We start from the raw sequence: 24,447 nt of genomic DNA on the forward strand, positions 1-24,447 counted from the left end.
CGGCAGCGACCTTGAGCGCGCTATTGCAAGGGCTGCGCCTCTGACCCTGCTGTGCCCCCGTTGTGCTGTGCGGTGGTGTCGCGTGGCTCAGTGGTGCCGTCGCGGCGAATGCGTGCGGCACGGAGAGGAGGGACCCCGCGCGGTGCCGGGGAACTGGGCTCCGTGGGCCGGGTGGAGCGAGTGCTCGCGCACGTGCGGCGGCGGGGTGACGCGTCGCGAGCGCGTCTGCAGCGACCCGCGGTGAGAGGGCCCCCCGCCACCACCCTTCCTGCTCATTATGTAAAGTAAAAAAAAAACTCTTCTTGGTTATTTCGGTAAAGTCACGTAGAATGGAAATAATAAAATAATAAAAATAATAAAAATAAAACATAATAAAATCATTCTCACGACGTTTCGGCCACAACGCAAGCATCCGTCCTCAGGTGAAGAACAGGTATGTCGATAAGACAGAGTCTGAATGACTTTCTGTCAGACAGAGTCTGAATGACTTTCTGTCTTATCGACAGACCTGTTCTTCACCTGAGGATGGCTGCTTGCGTTGTGGCCGAAACGTCGTGAGAATTATTTTATTATGTTTTATTTTTATTATTTTATTATTTCCATTCTACGTGACTTTACCGAAAGAACCAAGAAGATGAATCCCTGCAGTCACGAAAGTTTTAAATCGAAATAAAAAAAAACTGGTCTAATTTTTTTTCCACCCCCCCGCCTCTCCACCAGGTAAGGAAGGCCCATTGAGCACATTTTTAGTCTTCTTATTCTTCTGTTGTGCACGGCTGATGTAGATGCAGAGCGACGGCTGCAATTTCGCCCGTGGTTGTTGTTGTTGTTCTGGAGACCGGGAGATGCGATGATCGATGTTCGGTCACCGCGTTGATGATTGCTCACTGAACAGAGTGGGGCGCGTGAAAGCTTGCCATCTTCCACCCCACTTTTTACAGTTTACACTTTGAAATTCTTTCGCACCGTACGTAGATAACCGTGCTAATCGAAGGTGCGGGGAAAACTGGCGACCTGGCTATCACAAATGATAGCTCAACGAAGTGGCTTATCATTCGTGTGGAAATGTATATCAGCCAAATACGCTAAAGTGCGTGTTGATTCTAAATGGGGAGGGGGGAAACAGGAGGACCCAGAGAAAAATCCACGCGACCACAGGGACAGGGACATGGAAACTCCAAATATACAGGCGCCATGGTCGGGATTGCAAACTGTATGCCAGGCGAGGTAGTTAACATCTTGCCACCATGGCGTGTGTAAAAAGACAAAGATCCCCCGTTTAGCCTTAACATACTGTTGGTGCAAGTACTGTTCGTGAGCCACCTATGAAGCGCAGAAAGGGGTGAGTGGCCAGTGCCATGCCTGGCCGCCTTTGTCTCTTTCCTGGCGATGTTTACACACCGCACTCATTTGAGGCTTAGTCGACCCATGGCAGGCCCAGGACCGGTTCAAATAATTGTCACTGGTGTTAGCCGTGAGTGGTAATCAAACTCGGGTCGTTGGGTCCGAAGCACAGAGCGCTAACCGCTACGTTACCTCTCTCACATGCAAGATACAATGGCACATACACATCCACTTTACGTTTTTGAACGTGTATAGAGAACATAATTATCTACATATTTAACACACAGACACGCTGGATAAATACAATAATTGGACATGATCCATGTTTATTATCTGTCTACGATCATTGTAAGACCAAGCGGAGCGTATTAGAATTAGGCTAATCTTCTTAACTATAATATACAAACCACTGCAGGCGGAACATTTTCCATGCAGCTAACGTAGTCTGCTCGACGCACCGCCATCCTTCAGGACTCGGCGCTCATACAAATTAGCGGGCGCAGTGGTCGCATTATTTCATATTTGATCTGGGCACCAAGTCTGGGACATCCAGTAGGAAATTTAAGACATGTACAAATACATTACTCCATATTACTGGTAATTTTATCTCAAAGTAAATAGTCATTATATTTCGGTTCTTTCTCTTGGCGCAGGCCAGGCCCCAACTGCCACTTAAAGAATTCTGGAATGTCGAGCGGTGAGCCCTGAGCATTCTGTCCCCATGAAATGGAATGGTCCCATACTGCAAGGCACTTTACGTTCACCATTTCTACAGAAGGTTTTAATCTTGCTATCACGTAGAATAGGGCCCATTTAGTTTTTTTTAATGCCAAATTTAAATATGTTCTTGCACGGTTGTAAAGTTAAATGTAGATTAACCCTGCGAGTGATTAAGTTCTAATTACAGCGTTTTATGTTTTGAAATTTACTAAATATACGTAAAAGCTCACAATTACATGCTCACTTTATAGTAAATGTGGATGCATAAGAAAATCGTTGTTAATCTCGTAATTATAAAAGCAGATTGCTATATCCGCGTAATTATATGTTGATGGTTTATCGTTAAACTTATTCCAAATGCTGCACGTTCAATTGGCACACTTTGTGTGAAGGTATAGGGGCTGTGTATTAATGAGAAGTGCACTGTTATACATTGTGATTTGGAGAGGCACTATTTGCTATGAGTGACAGCCATCACCGCAGTGAGCTACCTGGGTCCAACGCTTAGCAGGGCAACACTTTAATGGGTCACTCGTTAAATATCCCCAGACATGACACCGATGAGTCTTGAGACAAAAGTGACATTTTATTCCAGATAAAGATGTATTAACCAAACAAAAGAAGCTATTACAGTTTGCCAATCAATACGTTCAATAATAAAGCAAATAATAGCACTCGTACGTTGTGTATGCACAGCATTCATTCCACCGTTGGCTCTGCGTATCGAGTGTTTGGCTCACAAATGAAAGTTCTCAATTTTAAATCCTGGTTGCGGGTCAAGAGTCAATATCATGAGCATCACCATGAAGAAGTCTACATTGATTGCCCTATTCTGACGAGTGGGCACTGCCGTAGGAATGTGGAATTTTTACCACCAGTTCAGAGCCACCGCCATTGGGGTTAAGCGCCGTCCAATCTTTGTTCAAGCAAAACGCAGGGCACCTCGGCACTGACTTGTGCGTGTTTAGCCAAGCGTGCACTGCACCTCCGACTAGCTACGTACGATGCGAAAGAAGTTGAACATACAGACGTATATATATTCTTGGTTCTTTCGGTAAAGTCACGTAGAAGGGAAATAATAAAATAATAAAAATATTAAACTATAAAAAAAATTCTCACGACGTTCCGACTGCAACACAAGCAATCATCATCATTTTATTTTTCGATTTAAAGCTTTCGTGACTGCAGGGATTCACCTTCTTGGTTCTTTCGGTAAAGTCACGTAGAAGGGAAATAATACAACACAAGCAGCCGTCCTCAGGTGAAGAAACAGAGCTGTCGGAAAGACAGCGTCCCAATGAACACCGACAGCTCAAAAAAAAAATACAATGTATTTTATTATGTTTTTTTTATTATTTTCCTTCTACGTGACTTTACCGAAAGAACCAAGAACATCATTTTATTGTTTTATTATTTTATTATTTTGTTATTTCCCTTCTACGTGACTTTACCGAAAGAACCAAGAATATGAATCCCTGCAGTCACAAACGCTTTAAATCTGCACGCGTGTCCACTAACAATGTTGCTGCTGGCTTGCAGACCCGCGTTTGGGGGAGGTTACTGCGAGGGCCCGGGCAGGATGTACCGCATGTGCAACGTGGACACGTGCCCCACGTCCAGCCCGGGGTTTCGGGCGCAGCAGTGCGCCGAGTACAACAGCAAGCCGTTCCGCGGGTGGCTCTACAAGTGGAAGCCCTACACCAAAGTGGATGGTGATGCAAGATGTCTCATTGTCCTGTTCGAGGCGCCTCTCGCGTCCTATTAATGTGGCCAGGCTATGAACTATGAACTATTTTATGTTTTATTTTACCAGGTAAGGCCCACTGAGCTGTATAGCTTTTTTTCAGAGGCGACCTGGCTATCACAAATGCTAGCTCGACGAATTGGCGTGTTAATGTGGAAATGTATAGCAGCCAAATACTATAAAACGCATGTTGATTCTAAATGTAGAAGGGGAAAACCAGAGGTCCCGGAGACAAATCCACGCGAAAACAGGGAGAGAGAGTGCATGCAAACTCCAAATATACAGGCGTTTGAGTCGGGATCAAACCCACGGCCTTCTAATTACCTGGCGATGTAGTTCACATCTCGTCCCCATGACTCCCTGATCACAGACGGTGTTCTGACCCACAGACGGCGTTGTTGACAGAACATCTCACTCACAATGAATGATAAGCAGGCACGAGTTCAAATCCTTGTTGGGGAGAGCTAAATGGGGTCATATAAATTGACAGTTATAGTAAATTACAGGCTTTTAAAACGGACTGCTGGATGAAGGCATCTGTACACTGTGTCAATGATGGGAATCGTTTCACCATACTTTGCCACGCTGGGCAGAGTAGTTTTGTGAATGGGAAGGGGCCAGGACTCGTTCAGATATTATTCGCCAAAGATGTTCGCTGTGGTTTGGAAACAAACTCAGTTGGATGGGTTTCGAGTGCAAATTACTCGCCACTGTACCACAAAACGTTGGCATCCTACGCATAGAACTGGTCCCCACTCATTACACACAAAGTTCTTGCCATAAATGAACCACACTACATTGCTGATTTCGTCCAGGAGCATAAGCCATCACGCGAACTACGGTCATCCTCGCAGCGGCTTTTGGCGGGCCATCAAACAAAGACAGTGACTGCATCGCGCCCTTTGAGATGCGTTTCTGCGGCCGTCTGGAACGCTCTTCCTTCCGATATTAGGAAGCCACTGGAGCTATGCACTTTTAAATATAAATTGAAAACTTATTTCTTTAGAACTGCTTTTTGTGTTGAGTTGGTTGTCATTCCCCCCCTCCCCCCGCTCCTACAATTAGTATGGTTGGCTATGTACGGTGTGAAAGATGTTGAACACACACACGTACTTTTCACCACGGGCTAAGAGAATATGTAAAGAGAGATAAGCACCACTCCATGCTTGTTTGAGCCTGGACACACTCTGAGTCTTGTTCTATTACAGTTCAGCGTTGTCCAAAACGTAACCAGCTGCGTGAAGCGTTGGCATCATGGGTGCGCAATGCGCTTCATGTGGTTGTCGTAGAGGTTTTTTTAAAATTGCCTTTGCATAATTTTGCTATCCTGGGAAGAGCTTCAATGATCGTGACATGCACCACCACCCACCCTACGTTGAGCCACGAAACACTTTGACCTTCTCCTTGCATTCTTACAACAGAGGGCACCCAGTGATGCGTCAATTGACCCCTGACTGTGTAATGCCGCCGCGCGTGCCCCCTGGAGGGTCGTGGCTCACGCGTGTGCGTGCATGTGTGTGTAGAGCAGGACATCTGCAAGCTGTACTGCATGGCAGAGGACTTTGACTTCTTCTTTGCGCTGGCGAGCAAGGTGAAAGATGGCACGCCCTGCGTGGAGGGCAGCACTGACATCTGCGTGGATGGAGTGTGCGAGGTGAGAAGCCAATCATTGAAGTCATACTCGCCACCACCATTGTGGTACACCTCAATGCTGTCATCATTCTCAATGCCATCATCATCATTATACACATATCAATGCCATCATCATCATCATTATTGTTAAAGTCCTTATCATGAATCAGCAATGTCATCATTACACGTTTGCTGTCATCATTACACGTTTGCTGTCATCTGGAATGCTCTTCCTACCGATATTAGGAAGCCACTGGAGCTATGCACTTTTAGTCCTCGATTGTAAAACTTATTTCTTGAGAACTGCTTGTCGTGCTTAGTTTGTTGGCCTTCCCCTGCACGTCCGATTTGCACGGTTTGCTACGTATGGATGTTGAACTTCTTTCGCACCGTACGAAGCCAACCACGCTAATCGCAGGTGCGGGAGGAAGGATGACAAACTAAACACAAAAAAAATCAGTTCTAAAGACATGAGTGTTTCAACCTCGATGATTTCAAATCGCATAGCTCCCAGTGGCTTTCCTTATATCGGTAGGAAGACCATCCTCGCTCTCAATCCCATCTCCGTGCCACACCGCCACCACTGCAATCGCCTTAACCCCCCCGGCGTTGCCCTCGGGTCGCGGTGCGGCGCAGGAGGTCGGTTGTGACCAGACTCTGGGCTCGGGGGCTACGCTGGACGCGTGCGGCGTCTGTAACGGGGACAACTCCTCGTGCCAGGTGTTCCGAGGACACTACACAGCCCAGCACCACGCGGACGGTGAGGCCCACCCCCACCCCCACCGCACCCCACGACGGCTCCACCGATAACGGTGCCGAGTTGTCGTGCTTAGGTGGGAGATGTTGCCGTGTGTGATCCTAATTGCTGTGGGCGGTCATTGGTGCTGATGAAGTATGGTCAAAGAACTCCCTTGACTGAAATGCTTGCGGAAGCTTTGATCTACGTGTGTGCGTGCGTGTGTGCCACCAGTAGTGTGGCAGTTAGCGCGCTGCGCTACGGACCCGGCAACCCGGGTTCGATCCCCGCTCACGGTCGACACCAATGACGATTATCTGTACAGGTCCTGGGCTGACCCTAAGTCGACTAGGTCTCAAAGGAGTCGCTGGTGCGGTGTGTAAACATCGCCACTCGGGAGACAAAGGCGGCCGGGCGTGGTGCTGGCCACCCACCCCCCTCGTGTGCCGTGCCGGCCTTCATAGGTGCTTACTAACAGCACTTGCCCCAGCAGTCTGTTGCAACCTTAACGGGCAATCGTTTCGATTTGCTTATCCACCAGAGTACCACACGGTGGTCGTCGTCCCTCCCGGCGCGCGGTGGATCCGCGTCTTCGAGCTCAGCATCTCGAGCAGCCTGCTCGCCGTACGGACGGCTAGCCCCAGACACCAGGGTCCCCCCACCTCCTCCACCTCCTCGTCATCGTCTGGCTACTACCTCAATGGCGCGCGCATCGCCACGTGGCCCGGGCGGCTGCGTTTTGCCGGCGCCACCTTCGACTACAAGCGGCCGTACAACCGACCGGAGAGCCTGAGTTCGCCGGGACCCACCAACCAGACGCTGGTGTTTGAGGTGCGGGCCCGTGCTGTCGCCCGGGGATACGGCGGGGCTACGTAAAAAGCACCGCTTTTTGGGAAGAGCGGAGTGTGGACGAGGGAGGGTGGTGTACGCGGTTTGTGATCCGTATAACGAGCAGGTCCGGTCGGTGTTTTGCTTTGCAAGGTCGGTCACAGCCGCTGAGGGCGTGATGGGTTTCTGTTTTCAATCCCTGTTGCTCGATGCCCCATGTGCTGTTCCCGTTCTGCTGTAATGTGCATGGATGCCTAACTTTATTGAGGGACGATATTGGCATGTAAAATAAAGATTTATTGAGGTCAGCATTGACAAAAAATTCAGTATTGTGACAATGGCACTGATGTGAAGCCACCACCACTAATGATGATGATGGTGGTGTTGTTGATGGTCATCCTCACCGCAGGTGCTTATCCAAGGCCGGAATCCTGGCATCGGCTGGGAGTACACGCTGCCCAAGGACTCGGATGGGCCCGGCGCTGCCGGCAAGCCGAGTGGCCGCAAGCACAGCCACGCGTGGGCCCTGTCGCGCTCCGAATGTTCGGCTACGTGCGGCGGAGGTGCAGGCCGCAGGCGGAAACACGGGAGCACATGGACACCGCACACACAACAAAGATCCCCCATATAGCCTTAACAGACTGTAGGGACAAGTGCTGTTAGCGAGCACCTATGAAGGCCGGAACGGTACACGAGGGGGTGGGTGGCCAGAAATACGCCCGACCGCCTTTGTCTCCCCAGTGGCAATGTTTACACCGCACCAGGTACTCATTTGAGGCTGAGTCGACCTAGGGGAGGCCCGGGACCGGTTCAGATAATCGTCACTGGTGTTGGCCGTGAGCGGGAATCGAACCCGTGTCGCCGGGTTCATAGCGCAGCGCGCTAACTATCGCTCCCCACACACACACACACAATCGCTCACGCTCGCTCGCATTAGCTCACCCTCGCTCACCCTCGCTCACCTGCCCTCCCAAGACAAGATCCCGTGTATAGCCTTACCAGACTGTTGGGGCAAGTGCTGTTAGCGAGCAGCAACTATGAAGGCCGGGCACGGCACACGAGGGGTTGGGTGGCCAGCACCACGCCCGGCCGCTTTTGTCTCCCCAGTGGCGATGTTTATATCCCTTACACAGTGCTCATTTGAGGCTGAGTCAACCCACGGGAGGTCCGTGACCGGGTCAAATACTCGTCATACGTGTTGGCCGTGAGCAGGAATCGAACTGGGGTCACTGAGTTCGTAGCGAAGCCCGCTAACCCGCCCTCTCACCAAAGTAGCGCCTAACCACGACCTCTTAACCCTAGCCTGAGGGTACATCTGAGTAGGGAGGAACAAATATTGGTTGGTTGGGAACAAACATTTGGGCAGCCAATATTCATACCCACTGCGCTGTCTGGCAAGAGTTTAAAGCATCATTAATCAGAAAATAGGCGTTAAAGTAACCATCAGGAGTGCTGATTGTTGCTTGCATTGTGACTGCTGTACGTTTTATTATTATTTTCACTGCGGTGATGTCACAGTGTCTTGGTGTGATTTCGAAGTGTGTATTTACAGGGTCTGTTTATTTTTGAATCGTTCCCTCCTAAGTTTTGGGCCTAGCCAGGATCAGGCTCCACTTTGATGTACAGTCGCCATGACCTTGACAGACATTAAAACAATCTTGCCATGCAGGTGCAGATACAACTTCATAGAGTGTGTTAAATACGGGGCTCTGCCATATTAAATATCAGATGACGTAAATAGAATGTATATTCACCCATGCGATGCATGTTAATACATTCACTATCTCTATACTAGGCTTTGCCTGACTGGCACTGTGGCTAATCCTGGTCACCAGTTGACAAAGCCCATCAGCCTTTGAGGCTCGATTAAATGAGTACCTATTTTCTGCAGCTCAACAGTAGTTATTTAACGTTTGAATGTTGACCTTCTTTCGCACCGTATGTAGCCAACCGTTCTCATCTCAATGTGGAATTTTCACCATGAGCTCAGGGCCACCGACCGAGACGATTGCTCGCGCGATGCTCACTTGAGCAGGAAAACACCTGCTGTCCAGCAATATGACATTACTCATTGGTGGAGGGTGGGGGGGAGGAAGACACTCAGTCAGAATTACCGGAACGTTTTCATCGCATCCACTCTTGTCGGAGCTCGGCAACACACGCTCGCGAAACTAGGATCCCCGGCCGTTGATGTCCCACCCCCCCCCCCCTAATTAATTCGTGAGCCCGGCTCATTTTCTTGCCAATCTGGGGAGTAAGGGGCGAGTGACCCAAAGTGGTGGATTGGGGGGCGCCGTTTCCCTTCACAGATGATGTCATGTTTATCAGGGCTTTGTCGCTAATTGTCCTTTAGAGCGAGAACAAATATGAATAACGCCGTGGGAAGAAGGGATGCTCTGGAAAGGCTTTAATGTGGAGCGCCGATGACGTGTCCTCTGTCAGGACAGCACAAAGGGCCTTCGTCTATTTTCTGCTTTTTTTTGTTTTCATGCTCAGGTTCCCACGCCCATTGGGACACCGGGCATGGGGTCAGTGTTTAAAAGTAAAAAAGAAAAACTTTAATAATAGTTGCGGCAAACATTTACCCGCGACTGTTCTCTGTTAGCTTGCGGGACTTTGTGCGATAAGCGTGTAGGTAGGGCTTGAAGCCTATTCCAATACAGAGGCAAATATCCAGAGTTCGCCCTTGAATACTGCAGGGACGAGTGATGTGTGTGAGCGCCTATTTGAGGCCGGTGCGGTGCCCTTGAGCACCGAGCAATGGTGTGGTGGTATTTACACACGACTGGCAGCATTTATCTCAACAGTGCTGATGTTTACTCAGTGCACCGGGCGCTCTTTAAAGACTAAGTTGAATGACGTGCCTGGGTGGTTCAGACATCAATGGCACTGAGATCCTGGGTTTGAATTTGGGAATCCACCAGGGCTCTCTATTCTAGTTCGTTGATGGTCTCAGCTCCGTCACCAATGACTGCATAAAACGAATCTATTCAATTTAATTGGCTCTTTCACTTAATTTGGCAACACTCCAGTTTTTAGAATTACAATAATCTATTTAACTGCCATGCAATGAACAATTCTCCAGAGTAGATCAGGCGGGAAAGTGCAGCACCGCCCCTCGTGTAGTGCAAGAGGCCACTTTAAGGTTTTCTCAGAATTAGTTTCGTGATATCTCCTTCTGCGGGCCCTTCTTTAACACGAGAGCGAGTTCAGCGTGGGTTGTTTGTCTCATTACACGATGCCAATCACACAATTGGAACATAATTGGAACAAAGAAGAGGCTCGGTCACGCTAAGCTAGGCAAAGGAAAAGCTCGGACAGCGTTTGCCATCGGTGTGTTGGGAATTGATCCCTAGCTGCTGGGTTTGCAGCACGGAACACTTCTGGTGTGCACCACTGCTCCCCTGCTCATCTTTCGCGCGCACCACTTTTGACACGCGTTTCCTGCCCCCACCCCGTCTCGCACGCGCGCAGGGCAGCTGCAGACGCGTGGCGTGTGCCTACGAGACCGACGGACGCAGGTCAACGGCTCGTTCTGCGACGCCAGGCAGAAGCCGGCCACGACCACGCACACCTGCAACCACAACCCATGCCCTGCCAGGTGAGGATGCAGAACTGGTGAACCTGCCACGGTGGCGAGATGTTAACTACCTTGCCCTGGTATACAGTAGGTCATGGGTTCGATCCCCACTCTGACACCTGCCGTATATTTGGAGTTTGAATGTTCTCCCCGTGGTCACGTGGATGTTTATCCGGGTCCCACCGGTTTTTCCCTAAACAACTTAAAAACATGCATTGAGAGCATTTGGCTACTATACATTTCCACATGATAAGCCACTTCATTATGGCCAGGTCTCTTCTGGAAAAGAGCTATACAGCCCAGTGGGCCTTACCTGGTAAAAAATATATACATATTTTTTATGATACAGATCTTACCGGCGACTCATGAGCAAAGTTAGCAGGGGCGGTGCCTTGCCTCATTCAGTCTTGCGTCTTCCGTCTGGCCAGGTGGCGTTGTGGTCCATGTCATCAATTTTAAATCGTAATCGAGTCAACCCATCAACCCCTGCGTGTTTGGTGTAATGGGTGGCACGCGTACTGCTGCCACGATGTCAGCAGTGGTTATCCTCTGGAGACACCGCCTCTCTATTGGTTCCCCTGCTGGTTCCGGGCAGCCAATGGGGCTCTGCCGTACGTCAGTGTTGATCGCAATGGCACCTGACTGAATTTTGCAACGCCTGTTTCTGGCATTAATTTTGCCTGAAGCCCTGTTGTCTGGCCCACTAAACACGATACTTTCGATTCAACTAAGAAGCATCACAAACTAGACAAACAGGGGTTTGGCTTCTATATATATTCCTGCGTCGGTCATGGGTGCTGCGACGGCTTGGGGCGGCTTTCATCCAGCAGTCGATAGAACATTGCTGCTGCAGCCGCTGCAGCTGCTGTTGATGATGATGATACATAGCTAGGCTATATAAGTATCTGGCGTGAGTCTGAAGCTTCAAAGTCACCATAGTACGACTTTCAGGTCCACTCTCTAATTTTGCTTTAGCCATGCCACATTCTATGCTGGAGTCCCCTCGTATCCGTTTACCAGCTGAGAGCCACGCGGAAACCGATTTCCACAGCCGTGGATTGATTTTGTGTGGACGTCTTATGGGTTTCCCCCAAGTACTCCAGTTTATTCCCGCTTACGAAACATTCTCCAAAAATCAATTGGCCAAACATATTAATCCGGGACCCTGCAAACGTGAGCCATGGGGATGACGGAGGATTTCCTGGACAAATTAATGACAATTCTCATCATATTAACGTTGGACTGAAATATTACTAATAGTCAACTCTCAATTGCCCCTGAGAAGATTTTTGGACCTGTGGAGTAAATCTCTCGATGTGCGCGCTGCTTTAATCATTAGCTGCTCCTCACTCGTCGGGGGTCAATGTTTTTCCGTCGCCTCTTGCTCCCACACGTTTGCACTGTCTTTTTAGATGCACGTGTGTTTACGTCACTGTTAAGCCAAACATAGAGAGCTTGCTTCCACATATACCTACATTTTCTGGCGTATATTTGTCTCACATTATATTTGCACGGTTTTCAATTATTTTTTTCTCGTCTTTTTTTCTTTCATTTACAACCGTTACACATTGCATTTGGTATTTGTGCAATATTCCTTCAGGACCCTGTACTCGTTCTCCACAATATCGATGTTATTTTGTCTTAGTTTTGTTGCTGGTGACGCTGGTGGTGTTGGCGTCTCTGTGCTCGCGCAGCGCCACGGATCTCCCGCGTAAAACGAGCTCTCACCTGTGCGTGTGTGGAGCAGCTGGTCTGCAGGAGAGTGGAGCGCGTGCAGCGTGAAGTGCGGGGGAGGTCAACAGACGCGCGCCGTCGCTTGCGTCCGTGCCGGGCCATCGGGAACTCTCCCCGCCGATGACTCGGCGTGCCCCGCGCCATCGCCCGCCAAGACGCGAGCCTGCAACCCACAGGACTGTCCCCCGGCCTGGGTCATGGGGTCCTGGTCTCAGGTCGGTTGCGCAAGTCCGCGGCTCTCGCTCGCTCGTATTCGTGGAAGATATATATTCTTGGTTCTTTCGGTAAAGTCACGTAGAAGGGAAATAATAATAAAATTATATAAAATTCTCACGACTTTTCGACTGCAACACAAGCAATTGTTTGATATTTATATTATTTTATTATTTCCCTTCTACGTGACTTTACCGAAAGAACCAAGAATATGAATCCCTGCAGTCACGAAAGCTTTAAATCAAAAATTTTCGTGGAAGATGTTGCGAGGGCGCTTTTGGCTTTGCTCCACATTTCTCTTAATTTTCCCAGATTTCTCAAAATGTTTTTTCAGCTCAAACACACACACACACACACAAAAACAACCCCACTATGTTTTAAACATGTGTTAAAGATGACGGGTAATTTATTGCGATGAAAGTTAGCAATCCTTTGAAAAAAAACCCGCACACACACAAGGTACTTTAATCTGAACATTTACCATCTGCTGTGGTGCCATAGCCTCTATGTCAGTTCACTCACTGGGGTCAGTCACCTCCCGATTACTCTTATATCACTACTACCACGGTTACTATTCCCATGAACGTGACTGTTTGATTCATCCATCCACGTTGAGAATTTGGTTTACCAGACTGACCGTTTCACCTCATTCACAGTGTTTAACCCCCGCGTTGCAGGTCACAACAACGCACAACCACTTACCTACCAACTCGCACACTCACAAATTCACTCACTCACTCACTAACCCACTCGCTTCTTCGCCCGCTGTGCTTCACATCTGGGATTCCCTCCCATCGTCTCTTTTCCGAACGTCTTACAACCTTGCTCAATTCAAGAAAGATGTTGACTGTCATCTATTTCAACTTTAAGAGTGCCGTTTGTTGCCGAACATTTTTGGACATTTGGACCTGCTGTGCTCAAAAATTGCGATGTAAACAAAACCCCATGCTTTTTGCAATCGATGCTCGAAATTTTGGCACTCACCGCGTTAACTTTATATTATTTATAAAAAAATATTTCACCTGGATAAATCCCTTGATATGGAACACCTTGCTTTGCAAAGATGTTCAGGGTGTCAACTGACACACGCATAGCAAACACGTAACGACATTGTACGTGTACCGTACATCTCATGCGATTAAACATTCATGCAATGGAAACCACAACCACGCCTCCGATCGGCACGGTTGGCATTCCTTGCTCCACCACGGTTGGTCCTCATCAGCGTCGCGTTGCGTCGCCACGTTTTTCCCGTCACTGCCGCCGGCAGTGTTCCAAGCCGTGTGGACGCGGCGTGAGGACACGCGCCGTTCAGTGCCGCAGCTCGGGCCGAGGGGGCCGCTCGCTGCCGCTGGCGGACGAGCGCTGCGACGCGCGCGGGAAGCCCGCGCACCGCGAGTTCTGCATGCTGCGCCGCTGCCGCAGGGAGCCTCACCTGCAGTGGCTCATCTCGGCGTGGTCCGAGGTGGGTGCCAGTGGCGAGCGCGCGCGCGTGCGCGTGTGTTGCCATCGCCGTCATCATCGTGGTTGTCACCATGACCGCCATCATCGCCGCGCATCCGATTTGCACGCTTGGCTACGTACGGTGGCGAATGAAGTTGAACGTACGTAAATACACACGGCATCATCGTCATCAGCATACACCATCTGCCGTGATTAATCCATTGCCGGACGAAGGCCTCCCCAAGCTGTTGCCGTCTCTCACGTTCCTCCGATGTTAGATGTGCACCCATAGCGCCTGCGCACGAGCTGATATCACTTGATGCCCTTTTAGCAATAGGTGGCCGGGTGGCTCAGCGGGCTAATGCTGTGTTCGGGCACTGAGCGAGCTGCCACTGGTAAGAACCCCTTGGTTTGAATCGAGGTTTTTCAACACCCGTGAATAAATCTGGTGTTCAAGTTCTTAAGTACAGCCAAGTTGGTTGCCTCCTCCTGCTCAACAATGATTGAACAAGATGAGTAGCTTTTTTTTCGATTTAATGCTTTCGTGACTGCAGGGATTCATCTTCTTGGTTCTATCGGTGAAGTCACGTAGAAGGGAAATAATAAAATAATAAAAATAAAACATAATAAAATAAGATTCTCACGTCGTTTCGGCCACAACGCAGGCAGCCGTCCTCAGGTGAAGGATGCTGTCTTTCCGACAGCCCTGTTCTTATTATTTTATTATTTCCCTTCTACGTGACTTTACCGAAAGAACCAAGAAGATGAGTAGCGATAGAGAGGCAACGGTGTTGAGGATTTTCTGACACCTCATGAGTTATTCGAAACAACAAATGGAACTGTAGTGAAGAATACAGATTAGGGTTGACAAGATTCTTTATTCTAGCCAGGTGGCACTGTGGTTGGAGGAAATGACACGCACTCAGAAGCGCACAAGTTCAAATTCTCATCAGGGCTCAACTGAATTCTCTCTAGGAAGTTGATAAAATGAGGGCCACTTTGTTTTATGGTTTTTGTCTTCGGACTGTGGAATGTTCACTACTGGCTCGGAGATGCAAATGCAGATTAGGGCCATCCCATTAATTATTGAGCTGAGAGAGACACTTTAGTTTTCTATGCCATTGCACGCTGCCAAAGAAAACTGTGACACGTCCACAACACAAGTCACTGGGAGCGATTCAAATAAACGACGGCGCCCATTCTCATTGCAACAAACTGCGGGTAGTGTGAGATTTATCCGAGCTTTTCCGTCGGCATAGCAAAAGCAGCAACGCCGCCACTGAAGATGGCTGCCGAGCGCGTGGTGGTAGCGGCAGTGGTGGCTTTGAGAAATTGAGACCCGGCCCTTGACGGTCAAAGCCCACCTGGCCAGAACTTGACTTGCCAAAGCCTTTTCCTTGATAGTATAAAGCATCAACAGCTGTGCACCATGGATAGTATAAAGCATCAACAGCTGTGCATCATGGATCATCCTGAGATGATACAAGAGCTTGCCGGGTTTTCTTCGTTCATCTTAACCTCCCCCCCCCAGCGGTTGAAAGAGACATCCAATTGTAGTAACAGACGGCTGGAACAAATTGTAACTGCGGGCATCTGCAGATGTCCTCGCTGCGATGTAAAATTAGCCAAGGTGATTGATCACATGCCATACCATACACAGCTCAGAAAACTGCATTTGATATGAGCTATGACACGAGGCTCATCAATTATATGTTGAATCCCTATGCAGAAAATACATGTATTATGTCCATGCAGTATATCATGGTAAGGGCGGGGGGGGGGGTTAGCAGTGGCACAGTGGTCTGCGTATTGCGTTACGAACCCCCGGTGACCCGAGTAACAAATTTGTGTCAGTGCACAGTTTTGGTCCGTTCAGAGGCACGGGCAACCACAGGATGAGCGGGAAGGCGTCCAGAACTGGTGGCAACAATTGCCCGAGCTCTGCGGACCTAGATTGGGACATTTGGCCAACTCCACGAATGTGGAAGGATGCCAGAGCACTCGGTGCAAACCCACTCCGACAAGGTGGTAACAGATGGAGCAGATGGGGACTAGTTCACACTCGCCGTACCTCCTGGTAGGCCAAGATACGGCACCTGGACGCCCACAGGGTAGCGAGTTTCGCAACGTTGTTTGTGTGATTCTCCACCAAGCGATACTGGATCGCAGGCGTGTGTCATCGCCGCCCGGCTAACATCAGCGGGGAACAATATTTGAACTGGTCCTGCCCACCCCGGTCCCCGCACCCCTTCGGCATCTGCACTGACCAGGATGGTGAAGTATAGTCAAACAACCCCCATAGCCGAGATGGAGCGGGCGGACCTTAATCCGGGAATGGTTTGTCAAAAGGCGGGACATTATTTATTCTTCGCATCCATCACGCTTAAATACTCACACCCGTGGGTGCTAATGCGTAACACATTTGCCGATGCCGGTTTGTGTTGCATAATGGAGGCTGGAGAAATGATATTTGTAACCTGGGTCCGTGTCTCTGCATCTGACGTAGTCAAAAGGGGACTTTTTTGCATTTCTTTGTGCCGAGCCAAACTTGCACATGTGTTACGCAGCCTTGCTCAGCGAACCAACCTCTCACTCTGTAAACTTCCGTAGCCTCTCCTCACCCTCCAGGAACCACATTAATCAATCAGTGGCTCCTCTTGACATCCGTGTGATCTCTGGGAAACTGTTTCTGATTTGCTCTTTCATTCTTGAACTGTATCAAGTTTGCATACATGTCATCGCAGACTCATTGGTTCACCCCGACTGTTAATTCCAAGCAGATGTTTCCTCTTTGTTCCCACAATTGTTGTATGACAATTAATAATGTTCAGCCCTTTTGGAATTCGCCGCTCGATAAAGGCGTCTCCGTGCCGTGTTGGTCATGGGTATTGATTGACCGCACCTCGCCCCGCTGCGGAGTGTGGGTTTGTGAAGGAAGCACACGGGGCTGGATCAGATTTCATAATTACTGCATACTCAAATCACATCAACATCTAGGTCCAGGGAAAACATTTTATTTCTCAGTTTGGAGCTCATTAAGGCATCATAACCACACATTTTGGGCATAAGCGAGACACCCTAAGAACAACAACGGTGGCCAACTTGTAACAGATCAAGAGCCAAACGGTGCCCATGAGTCCTGCAAAGAGCCAAGTGTATACATACGTGTGTACATGTTGACAGTTTTCGGCACAGCACGAGAGACATTCATCATTCTTTGCGACTACTGTGATGGTGTGTTCTTTGTTATGCCCCTTCCATAGAGCCGCGTGTGGTGGATTAAAGAGCCGCATGCCCCTCGGGGGACACCAGTTGACCACCGCTGGCCTAGAAGGTTCTATCTTAGCCATCCGCTCAACTGCGCGTTCTTCATCTGGGTCAACAGGTTGAACATTCGAGTCTGCCAAAGGAGACTTTGGAGTTGGGCAAATTAACTATGAAACATTAACAGTAGTGGGATGTGAACGACCTCAACTGGTATACAGGAGGTCGTGGGTTTGATCCAAACCATGATGCCTGTATATTTTGAGTTTGCATGGTCTCCCTGTGGTCATTTGGACTTTTCTCCGGTATTTCCCTCCAATTTTTTGAAAGTATTTGGCTGCAAAAAAATTGCACCTGATGAGCCACTTTCTTTGAGCTATCATTTGTGGCCAGGTCGCTTCGTAAAAAGAGCTACATAGCTCAGTAGGCCTTATCTGGTAAAATAAAAATAGTTTAGTTTATTTTAAAAAAGTACTGTATGTGGTCATTGCTGACCAGACTGAGACACAACCAAACATGCCACCTATAAGAACCCGGTTTTATCTCAAGGTGGGAACAATGTCCCTTTTGAATCCAGGATATCAACAGTTCTGGCTCAGTGCCCCTACAGATGCCTTTTGGTGGTTTGACACAACCATCTCGATTTACAGTTGATTTGTCCAGGTCACCCTACGTGCCAAAATGCTCTTCGCGCAAAGCGTTTAAGCGAAATCACAAATATGTTGGCGTGTGCTGCAAGGGCGGAGAGCTGAGTTTGTAGGCTGCTTTCTCCATGTGTGTGACATGTGTGATGGGCTGCAAGCAGGCAGGGAGTCGAGGAAGCAGCGGAGGCAGGCAGGGTAGGGATGGTAGGAGACAGAGGGCAGGGAGGGTGGGATGGAGGGAGACAGGGAGGGATGGTAGGAGACAGGGGGCAGGGAGGGTGGGAAGGAGGGAGACAGGGAGGTATGGTGGAAGGCAGGGGAAGGGAGGGTTGTTGTGCGGTGGGTGGAAAATCAGGTGTGGGGCTAGCTTCCTGCGCGGACCCATACACGCCCGGGACACATCAAGGGCTAGATTTACAGCAGTTGTGCAGCCGCTTTCAAGATCAAGCATAGGGGCTTCACTGCCTAGGATCAAAGTGCAACTAGCGCCAATGTTTTGAAGGGAATGGACACAAAGCACTACACTCCGGGCTGGGGTTTGGAATGGGACGGGAGCCCAGAAAGCGACATCACTTTTGATCAGAGGAGTTAAGAAAGTTTTCTGTTAATTACAGCGATTATATCAACTTGCCTCTGTTTGATTGGTCATTGTATTACGCAAAGCACTCAAAGTACAAAGTTAGAATGCCATTGCTCGAGAGATTTCTGGGCCAGGATTAATCTCCATTTGATTGTGCTGAGCCTCTGGTGGAAATTCCACATTGCTATGGCGAGGCTCGTTCAACTATGAGACAACCGCCGCTGTTGACTTCCCACTGATTGATGCCCCACGTGTTGCTATTATAGAATTGTGAAAATTTAGGGAAATGAACTCCAATGCGCGATGGATGAGAAGGGCATTGTAGCAATGATATCACGTGTCTTCACCAAAGGAAGAAAAACAAAAAAAATAAGTGTCCAGGCAAGAAGATGCTTGCTGATATAAAAAAAAACAAAATAAAGTTTTTTTGCACTTAAAAATATATACTTTTCAGTTGTAAATACAACACATTACTGTAATGAATATTCACTAAGTATACAGAACCCCATTCTACGAATCTTAACTGGTACCAAGGATGAACCCTCAAACTAACAACATAAGGAGTTTACTGGATTACTTGGACCTGTGGCAAATGCTACGTTGGCCAGATGGGATGAACTATTTAGCCCAAAAACAAAATACCACAGAGGATCATCAAACACAAACACAAGTGTCAGCAGTTGTGGAACATGCCCGCCAACAAAGCATTCGCTGGATGTTCTATGCTAAACTGCTGCGATGTGTTTGCGGATTGTGCCGCGTGTTGTTCGGCACGACGTCCGACGTTTGCAGTGCACTTCGTGACTGGCCCCCGGCATAGGAATGTGGAAATGTCCACAGCTGGCTCAGAGCTGCCGACAGAGCTAAGCGTTGTCCCATTTGCTGACGTGAGCAAGGAGATACTTTCCACTCCATATGTTTACAACGCCCCTGAGCTGACGTCCACCGAGGGAGATGGAGTGATGAAATCAGCTCGTGTTCAGAAGCTAGATGGATTATTGCATCTCAGGGCCATGAGTGATGGTGGCTGCTTCATCCAGCAGTGACGAGATACGTCCTGCAGTAGCTAACGGAACACATTACGTTACTGTCCGCACGTTTTGAGAATGGGGGTTATTAAATGCGTGTGCACATGTGTGTGTACGCAAACTGTATATACGTATATTACTATTCTCTTTGGTTCTTTCGGTAAAGTCACGTAGGTATAAAATAAAATAAATCACGACGTTTCGGGCACAACACAAGCGTCCGTCATCAGGTGGGAAAGCATGGTCTGCTGCCCACCTGATGATGGACGCTTGTGTTGCGCCCGAAACGTCGTGATTTATTTTATTTTATACCTACGTGACTTTACCGAAAGAACCAAAGAGTGTGAATTCTTGCAGTCACGAAATCTTCAAATCACGTATATTACTGTTGGGAGTTTCATTAAGCATATTATATTACTTTTTCAACGATTAACTGGTATTGATTGTTGGGAGTTTCATTAATCATATTATTTAATGCGGCGCAAGTACCGGGGTTATTGTGACGCTGTTATATTGTGTGGGCTTCTATTGCCACCTAGTGGGCTTGAGGGACACCTTGACAGAAACAGAAATTCTGAAATTTGCAGCATTGGCACGAATGTTTTTCAGGAATTAATTTGATATCAACTCGTGGGTATTGCTAAACGGGCACCGCTTGTAGGCACGCAAGATCAGTGTTGGGGATATTCCACCCGAATTAGTCACTGAACTTTCAGTGGGGGTTGTGAAAATGAAAGAGTTTATTTCTCTGAATAATGTTGCAAAGTTTTGACAATTTAATAGCCAATTAAAAAAATATATTTTTAAGATTTTCTACATTTGTATTTTTCTGTTATTTTCTTTTACTTCGGTTTTCCTGACATTAAATGTCTTGAATTAGAAATGTTGTCATTTTGTAAATAAAACACATTTTTGCATGTACAATATATATTTCCACACATTTTACATTCGTACATTTTCATGAATTATTTGCAATAAGCCCAGAGAAATGTCCTCACTGGGCTCAAACTGGGTAAAATAAAGGGAACTTTACGAATGCTTCTACCACCACTTGGCCATCTCTCAGCGATCACGTCGTTAAAAAAAGACTACGAATAATAATACCACTAGTTGCCATTCCAATGGGCCAGTGTCCTTCCTTTAGTTATCTGTTACATGTTCACTGTTTGTCTGTCTCTTGCCTTTGGAAGGGTAATCTTTATCTGGCACTCCCTTCATCTCTTTTATTAATCTGGTAAATTCCCACTGCCTCCCCGTGTGTTTCAGTCTGTCTGCATGCCTTACCATGGCCTGCTAATTTCTCTCTCTCTCGTCTGTCCGTTTGTTCTTATTGGTCTGGCGAAAAAATTTTCACCGTCGGTCCGTCTCTCTTTAACTTCTTGGTTCTTTCGGTAAAGTCACGTAGAATGGAAATAATAAAATAATAAAATAATAAAAAGAAAAATAATAAAATAATTCTCACGACGTTTCGGCCACAACGCAAGCAGCCGTCCTCAGGTGTCATTTCCATTCTACGTGACTTTACCGAAAGAACCAAGAAGATGAATCCCTGCAGTCACGAAAGCTTTAAAGCAAAATCTCTTTAACTTCTCGTGCTAAATCCCCACCGTCTTGTGTGTTCATCTCGTCTTGGTCGTGATTTCTCACCGTACGTCCGTGCGTCCGTCCATGCGTGTCCCCCCCCTTGTTCCCCTGCCACCCCCGCCTTCTTCAGTGTTCCGTGACGTGCGGGCCCGGCGTGCAACGGCGCTCGGTGTCGTGCGGCGAGCGCGACGCCGGCGGCACCCTGCGCGAGTCGCCCTCCCGCCGCTGCCGCCAACTGCCCAAGCCTCCCGCCAGCACGGAGAGGCCCTGCCGGCTCGCGTCGTGCCCCGCCGCTCCTCCTCTTCCTCCTCCTCGCCCTCGTCCTCCTCCTCGTCCCCCTGCTGCGCTGCCCCGTGCGCTGCCTCGGCCGGCCGAGCGGCAGAAACTGGCGGCGCCGCTGGGGGCCTCGGCGGACAAAGCGGTGACGAGCAACGCCATCCCGCAGTGGGACTCCGCCACGTGGTCGCAGGTGCCTGGCGACGAGGCGCGGCGACCGGACACCGCGAGATATTTAAACTATAAGCCCAACTATTAGCGAATTAAACAGGTTTTATTTTACCGGGTAAGGACCCGCTGAGCTGCAATAGCCATTTTTTTCAGAAGCGACCTGGCCTCAACGGAGTAGCTTGTCAACGCGTGGACATTTATTGCAGCCCAGATACTCCAAACGCGTGGTAATTCGAAATGTGGAGGGAAAAAACAAGAGGAACCGGAGAAAAATCCATGCGACTACGGGGAGAGAGACATGCAACCTCCAAATATACAGGCGTCAGGGTCGGGATTCCAATCTACGACCTCCTGTGTATCTCGGGCGAGATAGTTAACATTTCGCCACCGTGCTGCTTGCCCGTCTACCGTATGTGGGGCTCTCACCCGGTTAATTAGAAGCAACTGTTATTACCAATGGGGAGGCTGCAATGGCATAATGCTTTGCACGGTAAGCTTGCTATCCAGAAGGGCCAGTTCAATTTGATCTCCTGGCGCGGTAGTTGAAACAACGGTGAACGTTTTCACGAATCCCCACTGCCTCCCTCGTCCGCTCTGCGGTCTACATGCGTTCACCATCGTCAGTGGATGAGTCGGTGATGTGTTGTAGGGTAAACTGTGGGTTCTCCCACCTCTTCCAAATGTCTGACTAGCAGGGAGAGTAAGCCGAATATCCTCTCGAGGGCCTACAATAGAGCCTGCTGCTCCTTTGTGTATATTACTCCTGAATTCGTGATCACCGCAATTTCGTCTTAATCGGATGTTAATGTATGTTTTTTGTCTGGGTTGGTTTCGTTTGGTAAAATATCGCTGTCTCTTTCTCTTGCCTCTGGCTTTTCGACGGTCTCCCTCGTGCACATAGACCATATTCAGTGGGCGGTCAGTGCGCTTCTACAGGAACACGCATCTAGAAGGGGCGCTGAAAAAAATCCCGAGCGGCATGAAAAAACGTGCACCTCAAGGGGAAGAGAGAGATACAGAAATGAGACGTACAACTGAACATGGAGAGAAAGAGAGACCCCTTGGGGGGGGGGGGGTCCAAAAACGACGGTACCACGTGTTGAGGCTTGCCCTGAGCGTGCGGTGTTGGGAAAAGTCCATCAGCCCCTGCACAGAAGTAGCGCAGTTGTGCTAAAACGGTGAGCTCACGCGCGCACTCAGTGTAACGTACACCACGTCCGAGGCGGATTGTCAAAATCGCATTGCGGTTGATGGACTCAGTGGCGTTCGCTCCCCAATCAAGCTCTCAACGCCACTCCTGGCGTCGTGCCATGAGATGAATATTTTCACTCCGGGAATTCCCGGAGCCGGGATGTGCCAATTTCGGTATAATGCCAATATGAATATAGTAAGGAATTTTGTGGATTCATGCAGTCATTCGTGACTTGGCTGATGCCATTGAATCGTTATTCTTGAGAATCATTAATTGTTGGTGGTTGCTTGGATTTTACATTGAGGACCTCGATACCGTTGGCTATGTCACATTTATAAAAATATTTAATATCGGTGTTTGACGTAATTTTGTTTGTGTGCTACCTGATAACCGGTTCACTTCACAGGTTTCGAGTTGCCATGGCTGCCATTTAATGATTCCGGATTTCAATTTGCCTTGAATTGGTCACACACGAAATACTCACCCAGGACTGGCCTCTAAGTGATTCCTACATGGTTTTCACAGTCCAAAAAAATTTCACTTGCGGGGGAACACAATTTTCGAGTGATAATGAAGTGATGTTTGTTGTGGTTTGAAGAACAAAACTGAGAATTCCTCCCGGCGGCGATTACAACATTGGAACATCAATAGAATTACGTGCATTTCAGAGCGCGGGGACCTTTGCGACATGCAACACACTTTCTTCAAGGTCATTCGTTGCTGCGTTCGGTCATGGACCTTTTAGATCACCCCTTGTACTCTTATTTCATTTAAAACACACCTGACACTCCATTGGTCGAAAGTAATTACAAGTGAAACGCATCCATGCTCAGGTAAGAGCTGGATGATGCTCGTTTCTATCTAAAGCGCCTGAGCCAGTGGTGAATATTCCACATGAATAAGAACAGTGCCCGTCTCTCCATACGACAATCGCTGTTAACTTGCCACAAAATGGTACTTTATTTCATCCGCCCTGCAGGAACGAAGTCAGAGTCGGTCCTCTACCCGTTCAAGAGTAGAACGCATCATTGAAAGTTGTGAATCTCTAATCGCAGTGTCACGCGGTCAGCTGATAGTGGTCTTCCAATACCACAGTGGCAATACAATCCCACACATACCTCATTTGCCGGGGACTGAGGTACAGGCCGATATGTGGACAGGTTGGCTATGGGAACCTTGTTTAGAAAATGACAGTTACAGCACCACGTTCCTGTGCTTTAGAAGTAAGCGGATGCACGAGATTAAGAAAAGATCAGATTTGTGAACACATGTAGAAAATGCCAGTTACACCATCCACATATAATACACTGGCTGTGGACAGTTAATTGGTCAGGTCGGATATGTTTCATGGAACTGTGTTGACAAAAAAAAACAATGCAATGTAACTGGTATTGGCCGAACATACAATTTATTAAATTGCAATTACACATTTATCAACGTTGCCCTCTACTGCGAAAACTTGACAAGACCCTACCGAAAATGAAGCTCGAGATTCAATGCGGCTTTCCTGCGTAAAAGAGAGCAAAACAAATGTAACAATGCAACTAATGAGTGTGGCTCTTAAGGCCACGCAGATGAGGTGACGCTGCAGAATTTGTTGTGAAATTTGGCTTGACGTGGCCCAAACGGGTTTTCCTCCACAGTGCTTGGCACCAGGCATCCCTGCGTGAACTATTTCACCGCAGGGTGGAAGAGAACACAATTATCACACGCCGACACTTCCACGGCACAATG

General features: G+C 48.4%; 1 protein-coding gene across 1 annotated transcript in view; it reads left to right on the top strand.

Moving 5' to 3' along the window:
- Positions 1 to 24,447, top strand: part of LOC144727644 (A disintegrin and metalloproteinase with thrombospondin motifs 18-like) — a 109,376-nt gene that overhangs the window by 78,583 nt on the left and 6,346 nt on the right. The window contains exons 12-21 of the mRNA XM_078606611.1: positions 92 to 240; positions 3,604 to 3,776; positions 5,332 to 5,462; positions 6,077 to 6,200; positions 6,718 to 7,007; positions 7,414 to 7,567; positions 10,479 to 10,605; positions 12,332 to 12,533; positions 13,802 to 13,996; positions 21,205 to 21,543. Of these exons, the coding sequence (XP_078462737.1) occupies positions 92 to 240; positions 3,604 to 3,776; positions 5,332 to 5,462; positions 6,077 to 6,200; positions 6,718 to 7,007; positions 7,414 to 7,567; positions 10,479 to 10,605; positions 12,332 to 12,533; positions 13,802 to 13,996; positions 21,205 to 21,543 (1,884 nt within the window). The remainder of the gene's footprint in view (positions 1 to 91; positions 241 to 3,603; positions 3,777 to 5,331; positions 5,463 to 6,076; positions 6,201 to 6,717; positions 7,008 to 7,413; positions 7,568 to 10,478; positions 10,606 to 12,331; positions 12,534 to 13,801; positions 13,997 to 21,204; positions 21,544 to 24,447) is intronic.

This window comes from Lampetra planeri, chromosome 26 (genome assembly GCF_965212315.1).
Source record: "Lampetra planeri chromosome 26, kcLamPlan1.2.h2, whole genome shotgun sequence".
NCBI lineage: Eukaryota > Metazoa > Chordata > Hyperoartia > Petromyzontiformes > Petromyzontidae > Lampetra > Lampetra planeri.